Source organism: Pinus tabuliformis, chromosome 4_2 (genome assembly GCF_031772625.1).
Source record: "Pinus tabuliformis cultivar Carrire ecotype Pingquan chromosome 4_2, CPIR1, whole genome shotgun sequence".
NCBI classification, from domain to species: domain Eukaryota; kingdom Viridiplantae; phylum Streptophyta; class Pinopsida; order Pinales; family Pinaceae; genus Pinus; species Pinus tabuliformis.
The window spans coordinates 576,800,636-576,820,213 of record NC_142304.1 but is presented as its reverse complement, the minus strand read 5'-3'; the positions used below and the strand labels follow the sequence as shown (position 1 = coordinate 576,820,213).

At 41.3% G+C, this 19,578-nt stretch overlaps 1 protein-coding gene across 3 annotated transcripts in view; it reads right to left on the bottom strand.

Moving 5' to 3' along the window:
- LOC149170617 (translation elongation factor Ts (EF-Ts)) overlaps positions 1-18,397 on the bottom strand; it is a 177,530-nt gene extending 159,133 nt beyond the window's left edge. The window contains exons 1-4 of one of the 3 annotated variants that reach the window (XM_089423943.1): positions 18,063-18,397; positions 17,930-17,990; positions 17,467-17,820; positions 15,620-15,792 (exon numbers count right to left, since the gene is read on the bottom strand). In XM_089423943.1, the coding sequence (XP_089280069.1) occupies positions 15,620-15,792; positions 17,467-17,794 (501 nt within the window). In that variant the 5' untranslated portion in view covers positions 17,795-17,820; positions 17,930-17,990; positions 18,063-18,397. The remainder of the gene's footprint in view (positions 1-15,619; positions 15,793-17,466; positions 17,821-17,929; positions 17,991-18,062) is intronic. The other 2 variants (XR_016259000.1, XM_089423942.1) reach the window with 2 other exon arrangements.
- Positions 18,398-19,578: the final 1,181 nt, after the last annotated feature.

Genomic DNA, 19,578 nt, shown 5'->3' with positions numbered 1-19,578 from the left:
CTAGACACTAAGATGTGTCAGGAGCTCAACCTTCAAACCGTCACCCCGACTTTGGGGTGAAATGTAAGTAAAAAAAACCTAGAAAATTATTTGCCTCTGAAAAAGAAGGGATAATTAACCCAATAAAAAAAAACACTCCAAGGTGTACTCGTTTGCTAATCAAGTCCCAACATCCTAGGCCTATTGCAGACTCAAAACGCATCATTACTAGTATCACTTATTACAATTCCCTATAGAGTGTGGAATCTGGGTACAAAAAAGATAATGAGAAGATAGAAGTAGAGTTTAAAAACTTTGTTGACTGATAATATCTGATGGTACAAGTGTCCTCTAGATCATCTTTGGGCATGGAGTCTTCATATAATCATCAGGTGCCACTCTAGTGGTCAACATGTCCTAATATAAATCACAAGAAAAATGTCAAGGATTAAAGAGAAATCAAATTAATAAATACTCTAACTCTTTGCCCTAGATTTCTCAACATGGTATTAGAGCAAGGTTTTGAACAGAGGACTGAAAGGAGATCAATTTGGCGTCATATTATCTCAAGGAAATCAACTACCATAATCCGAATTTGTGGAGGCTAAAGGATCAATTTTTTGGGCACATGTTTCTAGCCCAACTGTTGGGTACCAAATCGGGCCATCTTTCCGCCTATTTTCATTATCCTTTTTGCTATATTTGCACTCATTTACCCATGCTATTATGTTAAAATCACAAGGTAATTCTCCCCTTTTACTGTCCTATTGGTATATTCTAATTAATGAAGTAAAGTGCATGGAGTCTATCTATTTGAAGTACTAAACTGGTGTTTGACCGTAGCATGAGAACAAAAACCCTCAACTTGGCGCATTGTAACAGAACTGGCAACGATCGATTAACAGGAGGTCGCACAGCTCGGAGAACAAATGCCCTAAACTATTCTTGGGCCTTTCTGCTATTCTAGGCATCTGACGCTGATATTGTTCCAACCAATGTATAACTTTGTATCTGCAGTTGCTATGTTTGCGGGAGAACTGTTAATCTCCCTCGCTGTGTATAAAACACAGGTTGATCCTGTGAATGGGGGTTCACCCATCAGCATTGTAAACTTCTATTATCGATTAATAAAAGATCATCCATTTTGTTGTTCTAATTCTTTTCGTGGCTAACGCAGCCCTAATCAGAGAGCTGGGCCCACTCTTCTGATCAGGTGTTGCATCTTTATGTGTGTGTGATTTATCAGTTTATGTGTGCTATTATAATCCTTTATTGTTCATGATTATTTCTGCAGTTTTGTGAGTTGTTGATCTTGCATTTATGCTTTGAATCTTAACACGAACCCTTGGTTGGGAAAGATCACACGGTTGCCCCTGCATATACCTTGTGCGTTGCCTTGAAAGGATACGCACCCGGATTGATAAGATTAATGTCGGAATAAGGTAGATAAATCACCCCTACCTGGACACCAACATTTTGGCGTCGTTGTCGGGGAGGCTAACAAGGTGCAAACAATGATCCAGACCGACCAGAGGGTCAATCTCTCGTCCTGGGGAGAGAACAAGTTTTCTCACTTTGCTTCAGGTCCTGAGCGCAGGTATTTTTCTGTTTGTTCATTTTTGTTTTCTTGATTATTTTGGGCCATTCTCTTGTCCTGGGGAGGGAGGAGTCCTTTGATGCCCTACTCCAGGCCTAGAGCTAGAATTTTTTTTTTCTTCACCCTGCGTGTGTTTTCTTTCTGGAAATCCCTAGCTTTTACCCTGGGGAGGGACCGTTTTTTTTCACCCTGCTTCAGATCTGGGAAGATTAGGGTTTTCCATGGGTTTGATTGTTTTTGTTTCTTGTTCCTGGGGAGGGAGGAGTCTTTTGATGCCCTACTCCAGGCTTGAAACCCTAGGAGTTCTTTCATCCTGGGGAAGGAACAATCCTTTGACGCCTTACTCCAAGATTGAAGTATTGTAGGTTCATACAGAAACTCCCCCATCAATCCAACTTTTGTATGAACAAAGAACCCAATAAAAGGGGCAGAGGGAGAGCCCCAAGGGGCAGAAGACCAGACCTGGGAAGAAAAACCTATATACAAGAGATCATAGCAAAGGTTGAATCTGAAGCATCCTCTCGCGTAGCTGTGAGACCAGGAGCAAGAAGGGTGAAGTCAGAAGGACAATCAGTGGAACAACCAGTATCAACTGCGGCATTCTGTGGTGACTCAACATAGCAAGTCCCTCTAACCACGGGAGAAGCATCTAGCAGTGGACCTGATCTAGAGAATCTTGAGCTGGTGTTAGCAGAGGAGGAAGTTGCAAGCAGAGCATCGGTAGGATCGGATTGTTCTAGTAAATGAAAGGGAGATGCAGTCGAAGGATTGAGACATCAGGCCACAGGAGAACGAGTTGAGGGGATATTTACATCACCAAGGGGCCGGGGAAGTGCTACCAAAGCAGCTCGAATCCCAGTAACAAAGAATCCTCAGCCATCCTCTACAGAACCTGTTGAGATCCCCAGTGATTATTGGAAAATATTCATGGCTCCTACAAACTCCACCATCGATTTCCCTATTGGGGATTTGGGAACTGTTGCACCTACAAAGCCTATTCCATTGGCAGCTTTGCCAACTTTCCATGGGCTTATTTCTGAAGACCCCGACACATTTTTATTTGAGTTTGATATAGTATGTCGGGGGTTTGACTACGCAACGAATGCCCATAAGCTAAAAAATTTTCCTTCCACTTTAAAAGGAAAGGCTCTGCGATGGTTCATGGGCCTTGGAGGAAAATCCATTTCTACATGGGAAGATATGCACACGGCTTTCTTGGAGAAATACTAGGATTACTGTAAATCCCGGAACATTAAGGAGGAACTCTTCAAATTCACACAAAAAGAAGATGAGAGCTTGGAAGATTGTGTGGAGAGGTTCAACTACACCTTACAGAGGTCAGGACATTCTGACCTGGATAAGGAAATATTAAAGATTATCCTCCTTCGATCCCTTCGAGAAGACTCAATGGAGCTATTGAACATTGTTGGAAAGGGAGATATCTCCAAGGAGAAGTTCGAAGATATCTACAAATTGTGTATTCAGTGCTCAAGGGGGCTTGCGAGAAACAAGCAGGGGGTCCATTCAGGAAAAGGATCTGGCGGGGGTGTGACAAAAGCAGAAATTGGAAACCTGTTGGATAACCTAAGAACAGACATTCTCAGTACCCTGTCAGCACAGATGGACACCTTGCAAGTAAAACAAAAGCAATTAGAGCTGGACAAGACTATGGCAGTGTTCTGCCCAAAGTGCAAAAAGAAGCACCCGGAGCGGGAATGTCCACTAAATTCCATAGAGGAATGTGCAATCTGTGAGCTTAATCATGCGACAAGCTCGTGCCCTTCCTTACCAGGCTTGAAAGCAGTATTTCAAGGAACGGGAGAGGACACGGAGCAGTTGTACCTCATGGGATCTCGGAAGCCATGGCCACCTCGACCACCAATGGGGAATCAAGGTATGTATCTGGATCCATCTTAGTATTTTAATAATTGTAATATGAATCCCCAGACCATGCCTTACCCTCCCATGTGGCCGCAATATCAGTACCCACCTTGGCAACAGTGGAACCCCAAACCAGTACGGGCTCTTCATGGGCACCAAACTGGCGAGGATCCACTTCGGGACAGTTTCCTCCGCAGATGCCACAGCAAATGCCCCAGCAGCAGCTCCAACTGCCTTCTAATGTGCCTCCTGGTAACCAGCCTGCCCGTCCTCAGCTCCCCATGCAGCCTAATCCTAACCCTAACAATAAGGGAGCTCATTACGCTAATGTTCTTAACCTGCCTTTGTATAGTATCTCCACTACGGAGCTGTACAAAATGAATCTGCGATCAGGTCGGACAGTTAATGCCCAACCTCCTCCAGTCATCATTAAACAGCTTGATAGTGAAGATAAGGAGACGGAGCCGATTAGTAAGGAGCTAGAGCGAACCAATAAAACCCAGACGCCTCCTGTCAAACAACCTCAATCTGAACCACCTTACCCAGAGAGATTAATCATGAATAAACCAAGTCCTCAATCTGAATTTGATTTATTAGGAGAATTGCAGAACTTATTTGTTAAAATTTCCTTATTGCAAGCTATGAAGGATGTGCCAATCTATGCAAAGACCCTTAGGGAATATTGTTCCAAGAAACCTGCCAAGAAAATTAAAGATCCCCTTACTATACATGTTATGGGAAAGTTGTCGGACTTTATGATGGGAAAATCAATGCCAGTGAAATATGGAGATCCGGGAAATCGATCTTGACAGTACAGATTAATGGGGTAGAAATTCCAAATGTGTTGGTAGACCTGGGAGCTGCCATCAATGTCATCACTACTGAAACTATGCATGCGCTAGGACTTCGTAATTTAAAGCATACACCTACAATACTGGAATTAGCAGACAGATCTACAGTCAAACCTGTAGGGAAGCTGGAAGATGTGACAATTTCAGTAGATTCATGGCATTACCCCATAGACTTCCTGGTATTACATACACAATCTTCAGTGGGCGGCCATCCCCTAATTTTGGGTAGGCCATGGCTGGCTACTGCAGACGCTTACATCGGGTGTCGCTCAGGGAATATGGTCATTTCTAATGGGCATAACACTAAGAATTTGGTGTTATATCCACCTACAGAACCAAATTCACCTGTAAAGGTAATCAATATTATCATATCTTATCGATGGATCGTTCACTGGAAAACCCTCCCTTGTTGTACCTTATCATTTGTGCTTAAGGGATGTTAGGTGGGCCGGATAAGCTGGAATCATGAACTCTTGCCCCCACAAATTCGGTCCGGTAAGTATGGTACTGCCTAGCTCTGGGAATGAATAACCCGTACCCACCATTTGAATGAGCTTTTTGCTATGCTCAAGGTCCAGCAAGCGAAAAGAAGGTTGTGTTTGTGGTGGAGGACGTAACGGAAGAGGAAGAAGTGAGACCCGTCCTTACTATCGAACAAGCCTTGCAATTGAAAATGGAGTCAGAAGATGATGTGATCACTTCTTTCATGGACGATCCTTGTTCCATTTCGGAATCGAACCAGCAGATCCTAGAATCTATCCTGAGCTGTGAAACTTAGGAAACTATGGAAACAGCAGAAGGATTAGAGGAACCACCTATTGATGCACCTCATGAAAGTGTACAAGTGGAATTGGAACCGGGGAAAACTTTGAACATTAATCCGAACCTGTCAGAATCTCAGAAGGAGAAGCTTATAGATGTTCTGCAGAAACATAAGGAGGCCTTCGCCTGGGATTATGCGGATATGAAGGGAATCCCGGCTAACTTATGCACCCATCATATATACATCAAGGAGGATTGTTGTCCTATAAGGCAACCACAAAGGAGAATGAACCCGGCATTGAAGAATGTGGTAAAAGAAGAACTTCAGAAGTTACTGGATGTGGGTTTCATTTACCCAATCTCAGACAGCCAATGGGTATCACCACTGGTAATGGTCCCCAAAAAGAATGGCAAATGGCGGATCTGCGTAGATTATCGAGAGTTAAACAAGGCAACGCAGAAAGATCACTTCCCCTTGTCGTTTATTGATCAAGTGTTAGACACATTGGCTGGTAAGAAGTATTTTTCTTTTCTGGATGGGTTTAGTGGCTATAACCAGATCCAGATTGCTCCTAAGGACCAGGACAAGACCACGTTCACATGCCCCTGGGGGACATTTGCATACAGGGTCCTTCCTTTTGGCCTGTGCAATGCTCCGGCAACATTCCAGAGGGCAATTCTGGGAATCTTCTCCGATTTGATAAACGATAGTGTTGAGATCTATATGGATGACTTCACTCCATATGGGGACTCGTTTATGGTAGGACTGGAAAATCTAGAAAAAGTTCTTGCAAGGTGTATACAAGCACGTGTCTCTCTGAGTACAGTGAAATGTCACATGATGATGGAAGAGGGAATCATTTTGGGACATTTACTTTCAGCTGAAGGAATCAGAATGGATCCAGCAAAGATACAGGTAATTCTGCACTTTCCAACACCTAAAACAGTCACACAGGTACGCAGTTTCATTAGGTGTGCTGGTTATTATAGACGTTTCATAGAAAATTTTGCAAAAGTAGCACACCCACTGTTTCAATTACTAACGAAAGATTCAGAATTTGTGTGGACTAAAGACTATGATGCAGCGTTTACAAGAATTAAGGAGTTAGCAGTGCTTCGATCCTTAGGGGACCTCATTGGGCTTTACCGTTCCACATTCATATGGATGCTTCTCAGACAGCAATTGGTGCAGTGTTGGGACAGCAAGAGGACAAAGTACCTTACGCAGTCTACTATGTTAGTAAAAATTTGGCCCCTGCTGAATTAAACTACACAGTGACTGAGAAGGAATTCCTTGCTGTCATTTATGCCATCAACAAGTTCCGACACTATATCACCAGGTATCCTACTTTTGTGCACACTGATCATGCAACCATCAGGTATTTAATGAACAAACCTGTTACCCCTGGTCAAATTACAAGGTGGTTGTTATTACTACAGGAATTTGATATCACTATAGTAGATAAACTAGGTAAAGACAATGTGGTCGCAGACTTTTTATCTAGGATAGAACGTGATGGTAAGGAAACACCAATTGAAGATGATTTTCCTGATGAGCATCTTTTTGCAGTTTCTGCTAACACTCCGTGGTATGCAGATATTGCTAACTATTTGGCTACAGGTAAAGTGCCTCGTCACCTATCCTATAAGGAGCAAAGGAAGATCATCCACCACAGTACCAGATATTCATGGATGGCAGGATATCTCTTCCACACGGGGGTGGATCAGCAGATTCGGCGTTGTGTAGCAGGGGATGATATTTTCGAGATATTAAAAGCTGCACACGGTGGACCCTATGGGGGACACTTTGCAGACAAAAGAACAGGTCATAAAGTACTGCAAATGGGATATTACTGGCCCTCCATCTTCCGTGACGCTCGAGATTATGTGCGAAGGTGTGACAGTTGTCAACAGATGGGACAACCTGGGAAAGCAGATGAAATGCCCCTGCAGCCCCAGATAGTCCTTGAACCATTCGAGAAATGGGCCATCGATTTCGTTGGTCCCTTCAATCCACCTTCACATCAGAAGGCTTACATCTTGGTCTGCACCGATTATGTAACGAAATGGGTGGAAGCCAGGGCGGTCACGAGAGCAACATAGCAAGTGGTGGCAGACTTCCTCTTTGAAGAAATTTTTGCTAGGTACGGGACTCCAAGAGAGATTGTATCAGACGGTGGATCACAGTTTACTTCCCATATGATAGAAAAGTTAATGCAGAAATATGGGGTCAAACATAGAGTGACAACCCCCTATCATCCCCAAGCGAATGGACAGGTAGAAAGCACAAATAAGGTATTGGAAAATATCTTAACAAAGACAGTAGCAAGCCATCACCGGGATTGGGCACAGAAACTCCCAGAAGCTCTATGGGCATACAGGACGACATGGCGGAATACAACAGGGTTTTCTCCATATGAATTAGTCTATGGAAAATCCCCCTTGTTTCCGTGGAATTTGAGATCAGTACACTCAGAACAGCTCTGGAAGTAGGCCTAGATTTATCAGAAGCCCAGAAACACCGACTGGAACAGCTGAATGAATTGGACAAGATTCGAGCAGTGGCTGTCCAAAGAACTACTGTTGTTCAACAATAGAGAATGAAATGGCACGATAAATTCATCAAAACCAAGGTGTTTCAGGAGGGGGACTAGGCGTTATTGTATGACTCCAAATTTAAAGATTTCAAAGGCAAGCTCTGCACTCGCTGGATGGGCCCATATCAGGTGGACGCGGTGTTCGACAATGGAACGGTTAGACTAAGTACAATAGAAGAAAACCATATTTCATACCTGGTAAACGGACACCGTCTTAAATTATATCACCGTTCAGCGTCTAAAGAAATCTTTCTGCTTCATCTGATTTAATGATCATTGGAAAACAAGACAACCTCACTCTGTTCTACAACCAAAATATATATATATATATGTATTGTTTGTTTGTCTTTTGCAGGAACAATGAAGAAATATGGCGAGGAGAAAGGTAACACCGGCGCTATCATTTTAACTGTTGTTACATTGTAGCTGCTGTTACTCCATAACTGTTGTTACACCATAGCTGTTGTTACTTCATAACTGTTGTTACACCATAGCTGTTGTTACTCCATAACTGTTGTTACACCGTCGCTGCTGTTACTCCAGAATGGTTGTTACATCGTCGCTGTTGTTACTCCATAACTGTTGTTACACCGTAGCTACTGTTACTCCGCTGTCCTATTACTCTGCCACTGCCGTTACACCATAGTTGTCGTTACTCCGCAACTGTCGTTACACCGTAGCTGCCATTACTCTGCAACTGTTGTTACACCGTAGCTGCTGTTACTCTGCAACTGTCGTTACACCACAGCTGTTGTTACTCTACAACTGTCGTTACACCACAGCTGTTGTTACTCTGCAACTGTCGTTACACCGTAGCTGCTGTTACTCTGCAACTGTCGTTACACCGTAGCTGCTGTTACTCTGCAACTGCCATTACACCGTAGCTGTTGTTACTCTACAACTGCCATTACACCGTAGCTGTTGTTACTCTACAACTGTCATTACACCGTCGCTACCGTTACTCCGCAACTGTCATTACACCGTCGTTGCTATTACTCTGTAACTGCCGTAACTACTGTTACTCCAAAAAACTGTCGTTACTCACTGCTGCTGCTACTCACTGTTCCATTACTTCAAAGCAGTTGTTACTCACTCTTGCCGTTGATCACTGTGTTGTCACTCCATCAGGTAAGTCCGCAGGTACGTCTCTGTCGTTTTATGGATTTAATTAAATATTCCAAAAAGGACAAATAAACGTGTCGAGGACGGCCATCATTAAAGTTGGGGGGAAACCATCATAAGAAATGACGGTGTACCATGAAAAGCATTTAGTGCACATAATTCTGCTCAACCGAATATGATGATGGCGGTATGCCATAATCGTTTTTAAAAAACCTTGGGATGCGGATTCGTACCACCAGGTCATATCGGCCATCCTCCCCACGCGCCGCATTTAATTTTCCAAATACACCTCTGTACCACCCTAACTTGCCATGATATCCGAACGTACCAGTACTGGATTCGCCATTACTCCCATACGTACCAGTACTGGATCTGCCATTACTCCCGCTCGTACCAGTACTGTTTGTCCCATCTTTCCCAAATCAGCCATGACTTTATTTCAACCTCTAACGGTTTGGAAACCTGTCACTTTCCCCTGCCAGCCGACTGCAATCGACGTGTTGTTTCCGCCTTCGCAACGATGGGTGGCCGATCAATCCGTCATGAACCAGAGAGCACAAGGGTAGTCCAGAGTAATTGGGAGGTTTGGCAGGTCTTTCGGAACGTAGGGTGGGATGTATATTTTGACAGGTTAAGGGGATTTGATGAAGAATTGACAGTGGAATTCGCACGGAATTTGGGGGAAGAAGGCTCGCGGGTTTGTGGAGTGGTGATTCCCGTAACAGAAGAAATTGTTGCGGAGGTCACTGGGCTTCCGCAGGCTGGGGAACGATGGTTTGTAAGGAGAACTCACCTTCCGAAATTCCCCGAGGCCTTCCTTCAAGCCGGAGAGACGATAGCGCAGAAAGGCAGGGGGTACGACAGGAATTCACTACCATATCCATGGGGAGAAGTAGCAGAATTTGTCATCAAATATATGACATGCGAGGGCCGATACTCCACAATTTTCAGATATCACCTCCGCATATTAGCCCATCTGCGATTTCCACAGGCAGAGGCTTTCTCCATGAATGTCCCCTACTTCCTGCTAAGGAGCCTTCATCTAATGGCGCATTCAGCTCAGGGGGCTCGACAGGTACTGGCAGTCATTATGCATCATGGGTTGGTGCGGCTGCTGATAATGCATGCCATTGGACAGATCTCGATTCCGTGGGAGGTGTTTCAGGACTCCACGGAGGAACAGATAGCAGCTGCTATAGCTGCTAGGGCAGAAGAACCTGAAGCCATGGAGGAAGACCCTGTCGAAGATGACTATGTCGATCAAGAGGAACCAGAGGAGATGGAAATGGAGACAGAGGAATTGGGGGATGAGGTAGCTCCCTAGGACCAAGCAGAAAGTATGGAGACAGTGGCAGACACAGGGGCTGATACAGAAAGGCCTGCCAGTACCACGGATGAGGCTGTACCACAAGAACCAGCTTCAACCGTGAAACCAGCAAAGCAAGAGGACGCTACAGCAGACCCACAGCAAGCCAGCAAATGGTTGTGAAATATGATCTTACCCAACTCCATCTATCATACAGTCTACTGAATCCAAATTTGCGAAAGCGGAGGATTGCATGAGGACATGCAGTAGGCTGGTTGGGGGGAGATGTTGGGTACCAAATTGGGCCATCTTTCCACCTATTTTCATTACCCTTTTTGCTATATTTGCACTCATTTACCCATGCTATTATGTTAAAATCACAAGGTAATTCCCCCCTTTACTATCCTATTGGTATATTCTAATTAATGAAGTAAAAGGCATGGAGTCTATCTATTTGCGGTACTAAACTGGTGTTTGACCGCATCATAAGCACAAGAACCCTCAACTTGGCGCATTGTAACAGAATTGGCAACGGCCGATTAACACGAGGTTGCACAGCTTGGAAAACAGATGCCCTGAACTATTTTAGGGCCTTTCTGCTATCCCAGGCATCTTACGTTGATATTGTTCCAACCAATGTATAACTTTGTATCTGCAGTTGCTATGTTTGCGGGAGAACTGTTAATCTCCCTCGCTGTGTATAACACAGAGGTTGATCCTGTGAATGGGGGTTCACCCATCAACATCGTAAACTTCTGTCATCGATTAATAAAAGATCATCCACTTTGTTGTTCTAAATCTTTTCATGGCTAATGTAGCCCTAATCAGAGAGATGGGCCCGCTCTTCTGATCAGGTGCTGCGTCTTTATGTGTGTGTTATTTGTCAGTTTATGTGTGTTGTTATAATCCTTTATTGTTCATGATTATTTCTGCAATTTTGTGAGTTGTTGATCTTGCATTTATGCTTTGAATCTTAACACGAACCCTTGGTTGGGAAAGATCACTCGGTTGCCCCTGCATATACCGTGTGTGTTGCCTTGAAAGGATATGCACCCGGATTGATAAGATTAATGTTGGAATAAGGTAGATAAATCACCCCTACCTGCACACCAACACCAACCACCTTAAGGAGGTAATCATTGTTATATCTTACACATCATGCTTTCATTCCCTAGAGCCCCGAGCAGTTATAAAAGAAAAAAAATTAATAAATGGCAAAAGGCATATGAATAAGGGTGGAAAAACAAAGGCCGAGGTAACCAATGTACCACAATTACTCCCTCCTACATCTATAACCCCAAGTGCAAGCCTCCCTAATCAGAGCTACCCTTGTACCATGGCATGTGGCTTGGAGCCTTTCCCTGATGCCCCACTCCATTCCATCACCATATCACATGACACCATCCATATGATGGATGTACCATGGACCTGTCACTCCCTTAAAGGTTGAAACCACTCAATAGGATCCTTGATTAACCTCGTTGAACTTGGAGACACATGTACACTCTAAAGCCCATTATGGAAGGGCATGCCACTATGAAGTGCCCACTAGGTTTCATGACTTGTAAGCTCATTTGCTCAATTACACTAACGATTTGTTGTACTGTAAGGTAAGGAGACGCATTGAATCTTATACTAGATTGCAATTGGATCTTCATCATGGGGTTTCCTCTCCCAATACGGGGTTCAATCCCTCCATAGGGTCATATTGGCATTTGTACAGTGTGTGTTGAGAGTCACGAGCCTCCACTATAGTAAAGAGCATATAACCATGCCATGGAATCCTTCAGCACCATTCATTAGTCGCTCGTGTCTGACTTATTTGATGATGATGATGCACCTAGACCACCTTGCTCAGTCGGCTACACACTTGCACCACACACTCGGCAGTTGATCCAGGGCCCATATGAGATTTTGTCTCACCATGGGGGACAAGGGACGGCTTGCATCATTGTTCCAGCCCTTGCAGATAGGATACATGCTTGTTCGATTCAGTTGGAGACCCATGAGGATGCTTTTGTGCCCCCACAGCCACTTGGGAGCATCACAGGTCATTTGCTTGGAGATCAAGGGGTCATTTGGTTGCTGGTTCATCACTATTCTTGGAGCCCTTCCATTCATTTTAGCACATGTTGGACTTCACTAGACCTTCCAAGGCCCTCCTAGCTATTGTATTATCATTTCAGCCCTCTTGAGAGGCTTATTTTCATATTATGGAATCATTTGGTGGGCTTGTCACTAAAAGTATTGTTATTTTGCACATTATTTTATTATAGGGGCATCATTAGCCTAATTTAGCCTATTCGAACCCCTTAGACAATTGTATAAATATAAGAGAGGTGTTCTCTCTCATTCATCATCACTTGGACTTGGATATCTCTTCTTGAGAATTTTGTAGTTCTTTCTTGGTTGTATATTGGAGATCTCTTGATGCATTTCGATATTTTTGGAGCTAAAATTTTTGTTCTCTTGGATCCATCTTCTTGATCTTGGATTTGGATATATCTGTTGTTATCTTGTAAGTAAATTTTGCTAAGGAAATTTTGCTTATGAAATAATGTCTAACATGTGGAAATTATGCAACTAGCTCTTGTCTTTTATCACCCTAATTATTGAATATCATTGTAAAAAAATGTTAGAATGCAAATTTGTGCATGTTACTCATTGATATAAAGTAGATGATTGTTCCTAGTAGAATAGAATTTGCTTTCTCTCCATGAAAGTCCATAAATCTTGGGTTGGTAAATGCTAGAGAGTGCTTGCTAGGGCATCATTTTCTAGCCTCCTTGAAGATGATTTCAGCCAAATTTCGAAGCACATAGACTCCATAGCCCAAGGACAAGGCACTAGTCTGAGCCAATTTGGTGATCAAACCTTTTCCCTTCTCTTTTTCTCCTTTTCCTAAAATTCAGCCCTAAACCTAGACGGCCTACTAGGGCTTGGTGTAAATTGCAATAGAGAAGAGCTCTCACAAAACCGCTTGGACAGCCTTCTGCATTGATGTTTCCTCTAGCTCTCGGAATTTGAGCCAATTCCAACAGTCGAATTGTGAGAAAACTCAAACCCTAGCTGGCACCCTGAAAATCATCTTGAACGTCTTGGTAAAGGGTCTTCTTGAGGGTCTTTACACTTCAAAACTCAAAGGAAGTTCATCTTTGGTTAACCACTTTAACCTCATCCTTACTAGACTTAGTCAACTTGTTGAATGATCATCGTAAATCCTAGGTTTTGCTTCAATCCCCTAGGTCTCTCTTGTGGTCCCAAACATTTGCATGCTTGTCATCTCACAAACCCTAAGAGAGGTCCTTTCCCTTTTCTAGGAATCCTTGATCTGGGTGCATTCCTTGTGTTGAATACCCTTTCACCTAGGTCTAGGCCTCCTACCATTAAGCCTTTCTTGGAGAGCCCTTCCTTTGCTTCTAAGACAAGCAACCTATTATTTGAGCCTCTCCTTTGAATGGGCTTTGGAAATCATATTATATCTAATCATTGACCTCATCATTCTAGTGATTTCCTTCGTATCGGGACTCCTCCCATTAGTGAAAGTCTGTTAAGAGCAAGGGACATCGACTGAAATGGCAATGGGTCCTTGTCCCATTGTTGCCACTTGGTCTAGTAGTTGCCCCTTTGGAACCCCTCCTAGGAGCCCTGCTAGATTGAGCAATAACAAGACTCTTATTAATTAGTCTATAATCAAGTGGAATTCTAAGAGACAACCTTTATTGTACTCACATAAATGACTTTCTTTGAAAAGTAACGTGATTCCATGAATATGCTTTCTCTCCCATTTTGCTGGTGTAAGCTTTGTGCAGCTATTGTGAGCAATTTTACTAACAAGATTTGTATTCCATCTTCAATAATTCATGGGCGAATCATGTTGTATATGAATGTGCATATCGGAAGCAAATTTGTTAAATCACAACCTTAAATTCAATTTCAAATTGCGATTATAAGCTTTTCCAAAATTGATGTGGACTGCAAGTCCGACATGCATCTTACACTGGAAATATGTTAAAGGAAACAAGTAATAACGAGGTTTATCATGCAGACATTTATACCTTGACATTGTGTGTACTAAATCATTTATAATCATCGTAGATTAGAACTTGGAATGACCCTTGAGAATATTAGTGTACGTCTACAGTAAAGGCTCTCCCTTGATATTTATATACTCAAATCTTTATGCATACTTTCTTCGATTTGTGATCTGCTTAATTTGAATTTGCCTATGAATATGATATTTAGATGATTATTGTATTGTGTGTATGACACATGCTTATGGTGCTTTGAGTACCAATTTATTTTCACATACAAAGGGAGCAGTCAGGGTTGGGTATTCTAACTTACAGTTTGCCTAAAAAAAAATTATTTACAGCAGAATTTTTTTTGACTTAATGGTTTTTACCCATTTGAAGCAGAACGATGAGGGAGACAAACTTGATTATCTATCCTAACAGCTATGTTTACATTATGCAGTGTGTAGTGCTGGTTTTTCCCTTTTTTTTATAGAGGTAGTCGAGTAGACAAACTCCTCTGGGTCTTCTCATTTATTTTGTTTTGTGAGGTACTCACCTTCATAACTTTTCACTTGCAGAGAGTGAAGAAACTAAGCCATTTCAAAAATAGTCTGGAATTCCCAAGATGGGCAGAGCAAGTCAAAAAACATGGACTGGGAAGATTAACCAATTGATGCTTATTCCAACAGCAAAGTAACAACTTGGACCAAAGCAAGACAAAAACGAAATAAATCCACATAAACAAACAAAACAAAACAAAGAGATAAAAACGAAGTCAAAACTTTGTGTATTTTTCTAGTTTCTTTTTCTAATCGGTTAAATCAATGTAAGGTCACCAAAGTTTTCATTTCCAAGCAATCCACATTTTTATATAGTTTTTATATTTAATTGGATTCATAATGATGCATTTAGCTTCTACTATCGAAACTCAGGTGTTCTCAAGCCCTTGGATTCAGCAGAACACATTGGATTCTTTGGACCATATAGTTTCCTTAATTGCATGAATTGTGAGTCTCAACTTTTACTTGCATTATGAATTTATTATGTGCATTATTCCTTTCAGCAGAAGAAGGTTGGCTCGATCATGGATTTGACATTATGCAAATTCAAATTCTGAAGTTAGCTACAATCTTTCTGGGGTCAAAAAAAATTCTAACAAATTGTAGGCAGTTTCGTGCAGAGGTTTCTTTATGTCTTCTTTTATTTATGCACAATAAAACTCTGGAACACTGAAGATATCTAGCCAAACAATGAAAGATAGGATAAGGGGAAGATTAATAGCAGTAAAGGTTTAAGAAAGGAATTTAAACTACTTGTCTGTTGGAACTTGGCAGCAATTAACCCAGGTTTAAGGAACTAAAAAGATTAGATAGTAAAAGATCTTCATGAAAAGTTTTACAAAGCATCAAATTTCAGGTTGTGCTAAGTTTCAGACAAATTGTAAAAGGAATTCCCTTTATTGGCAGTGTAAGTGAATCAGAAGAGTAAAATGGATAGAAATTGGAGACCAGATATTGGAATATTTCATTCCTGGCGACAAAATCTGTCTCGCAGTTTAGTTCAATAACGGCAGCTACTTTCTCATCTTGAGCCAATGCCAGCATCCCTTCAGCAGCAATACGGGCCCCTTTTTTTGATGCACCTGCAATACCCTTCTTCCTCAATTCTGTATATGCAGCCTCTGCAACAATCCATCCCACAGAGAAAGTGAGTCATCAAAAGACTCATCACACTATGGTTCATATCAATTTAGGACTAGAAAAATTAAGTTGCTGAGCCTAATGTTTTAGGTGCTGTATCTGGGATGTTTACAATAATCCAGGACTGCATTTAAGAAAAGTCCCAAAATTTGATAAGTTTCATGCATTTCTAAATATACAAAACATAAGGAACATTGCAATGCCAAAATTGAAGTGAAAAACAGTTTCAAAAATCATATGCAGAATACTAGCGGCTTTTACAGAAACACTTGATTATTTGTGGAGATCATTTTTCTTGTTGATAAACCTAATTTCTAGGAAATGCTAAAAACAGCTCGTGGGTGAATATTAGCACATAAAGTTTTCGCAACAATGGCATTGTTCATCTCATAATAAACCTTTATTTCCTTTGGGAAGGGGAGAAGAGACAGGAGGGACAGGAAAAAATCCAGATTGGCATCGACTGACGTGACTGACCATCTAGGAAACTAGAGAACAATTAAAAAAGGGCAGCAGATAGGTGGCCACGACAGCACAGAATCTGAGGTAGTTAAAAAGACCCGTTTTTAACTAGATAACTTGATAACAAAACAGATACAAAATCAGCATTCGGCCCATCAACTGTACAAAATTTAATAAGTGGGGATTTTACTTTAGTCTTTGAGCAGTATGGCTTCTTAAAATTTTGTGATGAGGTTCATCTTGTGATTCCTTTAATCGATAAATTAGTCAATAGAGTCTCGCTTTGATGGTAAAGATGGGCTGTTTCATACCACCTCCCAAGGTTCAAATCCACCAGACATGCTCACCCTTATAGGCCATCTCGTCCATGCATGTAGGCCGCTTTGCCTTTGTAAGCAGGATGCCCGTTTATATGGGGTCAAGCACAAGTCCTGAGGAAATTTGGTGGAATACATTATATAACTGCCTAAGCGCTTCCAAGCATGAAGAATGTTGAATATTCCTATTGTAAGCCAGCAACGATTTATTATAATATTCTTGTAATGGAGTAGGGCATCCGTTCCAGCAAAAGACTGAGAATCATCATGAGAAAAAACAAAACAAAAAACCCAAAACTGAGCTGATGGGGTATTAGTTCACAGGTAGGGTTCACAGAGTGAGTTAGGCTCTACTTTCATCATGCTCTGCCAGAGTCACACAGCTCAGACTTAGGGACGAATCAGCAACCCCGAAGTGGAAAGTCAACTCGGTGACTCTGAACACTCGGTGAGAACTCCACTTGTTAAAAATGACCAGGAAACATACGCTCCAAAAGAAATAAGGAATAAACGCAGCAAACATAGTAATCAGAACCGAGTCTGACCATTTTTCAATCAGGAGTTTTAACGGAATTTTGACTCGCCTCGTCAGCTTGGAAGGTAGAGCCAAATCAAGAGTAATTGCTGAGTTGTAAGGAGTGTTGTTTCTATTGTCTGCCCCACCCGCATGTATGAGTTTAGGGATGAGACCAAGTATTAAGTCACACCTGAATTTGGGAAAATAGTTATCCTTGACATCTAAGCTGAAAGAATATGTTCTTTGCAATGCAGCTCCTCGGGCATGTTTATATTGTAGCTCTTCAAAATGTACACGAATTTGGCGTGAAAATGAACAAGAATTTTGTGATTTTAACGAGGTTTTATAGACATACATACCGAGATCCCAGTTGCAATCGACAAGAGCAGCTTTGACATCCTTCATAGGTGCACTTGTCCTTTCTCTCAGTTGTTTAATTAGACCCACTTGCTCTGTGGAACCCACTTCAGCGCTGTACCCTCTGCACGAATGGCTAAAACCCAAAATCCATCCCAACTCAGCAGTAGGCCTGAATGATGGTGCCTTGCACCTGCTGATGGCATTTGACTGAAACATAGACTGCCCATTAAATCCATTACCGCGAGTCCACGAAGAATATGAGTGGGATGTCTTCAACTGCTTCAGAAGGAAGGAGATGGGACGCCGAGCCCTGCCTGAATAAGCCATTTCCCAAGATTTTGCCACCCAAAAACCTATGAAAAACATATCTATATAAGCTTACGTATAACCCAAATAAAGCTCGAAACTAACTCTGAAATAAAGCAAAAAGGATCGAGATGAAGCCTGCTAAATGTGACCCACGTGAAGGTTCAGAAGGCAAATAGTGAATACAGAGACTGCAGATATCCTTCGAACAATAATTCTGCGTTTGCATTTCCACGCATTAAGTAGAGGATACAAGGAAAATAAATTATCAGAAACATAACATACAAACCTGTCTGAATTGATGCAAGAAGCCCAGTGGGTTGAGTAAATGCAGATTTAGACCTATATTGGCGAGTTGTAACAGGGTGCACAAATTGGTGGATCGAGGCTTCAAAAAACTTTCCACGCGGCTAGACTCAGGCAAGGATGCTCACTTGGGTAGGGCACTAATAGAAGGCTGTGCCTTAATTTTTATTCATTTTCAGTGCTGTTGGTTACACGCTGCGGCATCTTCAACTCACTGCCCTTTATTTTTATTTGTGTACGAGGTGGGAGCTTCAATCCAGTTTAAGTGAAAAATTGCCAGGGTCCAAAGGTTTATGCAAACCCTTATCAGGCTGATTTTTATAGCAAGGTTGAGATTCAAATTTCCCTATTTTATTAAGACTCGCACCTTGAAGTGTTTCACACGTAGTCACTTGGGTGGAAAGTTTTTCACACGGTAGTGAATTAGAGTGTAAGATTAGGTGTAAAGGATGCTTTTTATTTTATCTTTTATTAGTGTAAGATGATTTTTTTTTCCTTAAGAGAGTATAATCACATTAATAAAAAGTGATGGATATTATTTTAAGTGTTAATAAATATGGATAGAGATCAAAACATTTAATTTTAATACACTTAAGAATTATAAAATTATATATAGTATAGTTAAGTTTTCTCAATCCAATGTGTAATCTAAATATTGAAATCCACTCTGCTCTTTTCTATGCAATCAAAAGTTTGGCTTCAATTCATCTCTAGTGTATTAACCAAGTAAATACTCTTTTCTATGCAATCAAAAGTTTGGCTTCAATTCATCTCTAGTGTATTAATCAAGTAAATATAATCAATTATTGTAAGAATCTAAATATTCACATTATGTCTTATCACTCCTTTAAACTTGGAAAGACACTCAAACAATAAATCTGAAAAGCTTTGTTTTTAATGCAAGAAACATACAGGAAAGAAGAAGGTCTAAGAATGTCAAATAATGCTTGGTAAACAATAATATAAGCAAAGTTTCAGGTGGAACAAACTCCTCTCCAACAAGCCTTCCTGCACTAGGTCCAATTACAAGCTATCAAAGGGGCAAGAAAAGTTTTAGATCTACTAACTGTGAAATCAAAGCATCTTGTTCATAGTTGTTCTCACTTAAATTCAATAGTCCATTCACACTCTCTTCAAAGAAGTCTCACACCTTTATAGGGAGATAATCTTGCTTTCTCAATTGAATATAATGTTCTGGAAATAATGTGATGACACAAGAAAAATATATTAGAAGAGTACTCTATGACCCTTAAGAGCATAAACCATCAATTTGTTATCAATTGCTTGGGAAGTTTACAGGCTTATGTTCAAACAATCACATTCTATAGATCACTCTTTCAACTCCAATCCTCATGAAACCAATCGAAAGATTTAGGACAACCTATTTCATATAAAAGTATCACTGTTATGAAAACCAGAGACAATCAAAATTTAGAAAGAACTTAAATATTTGAAGGATCCTTCTACAAAAATAACATTCAAGAAAGGAATTTCTTTTG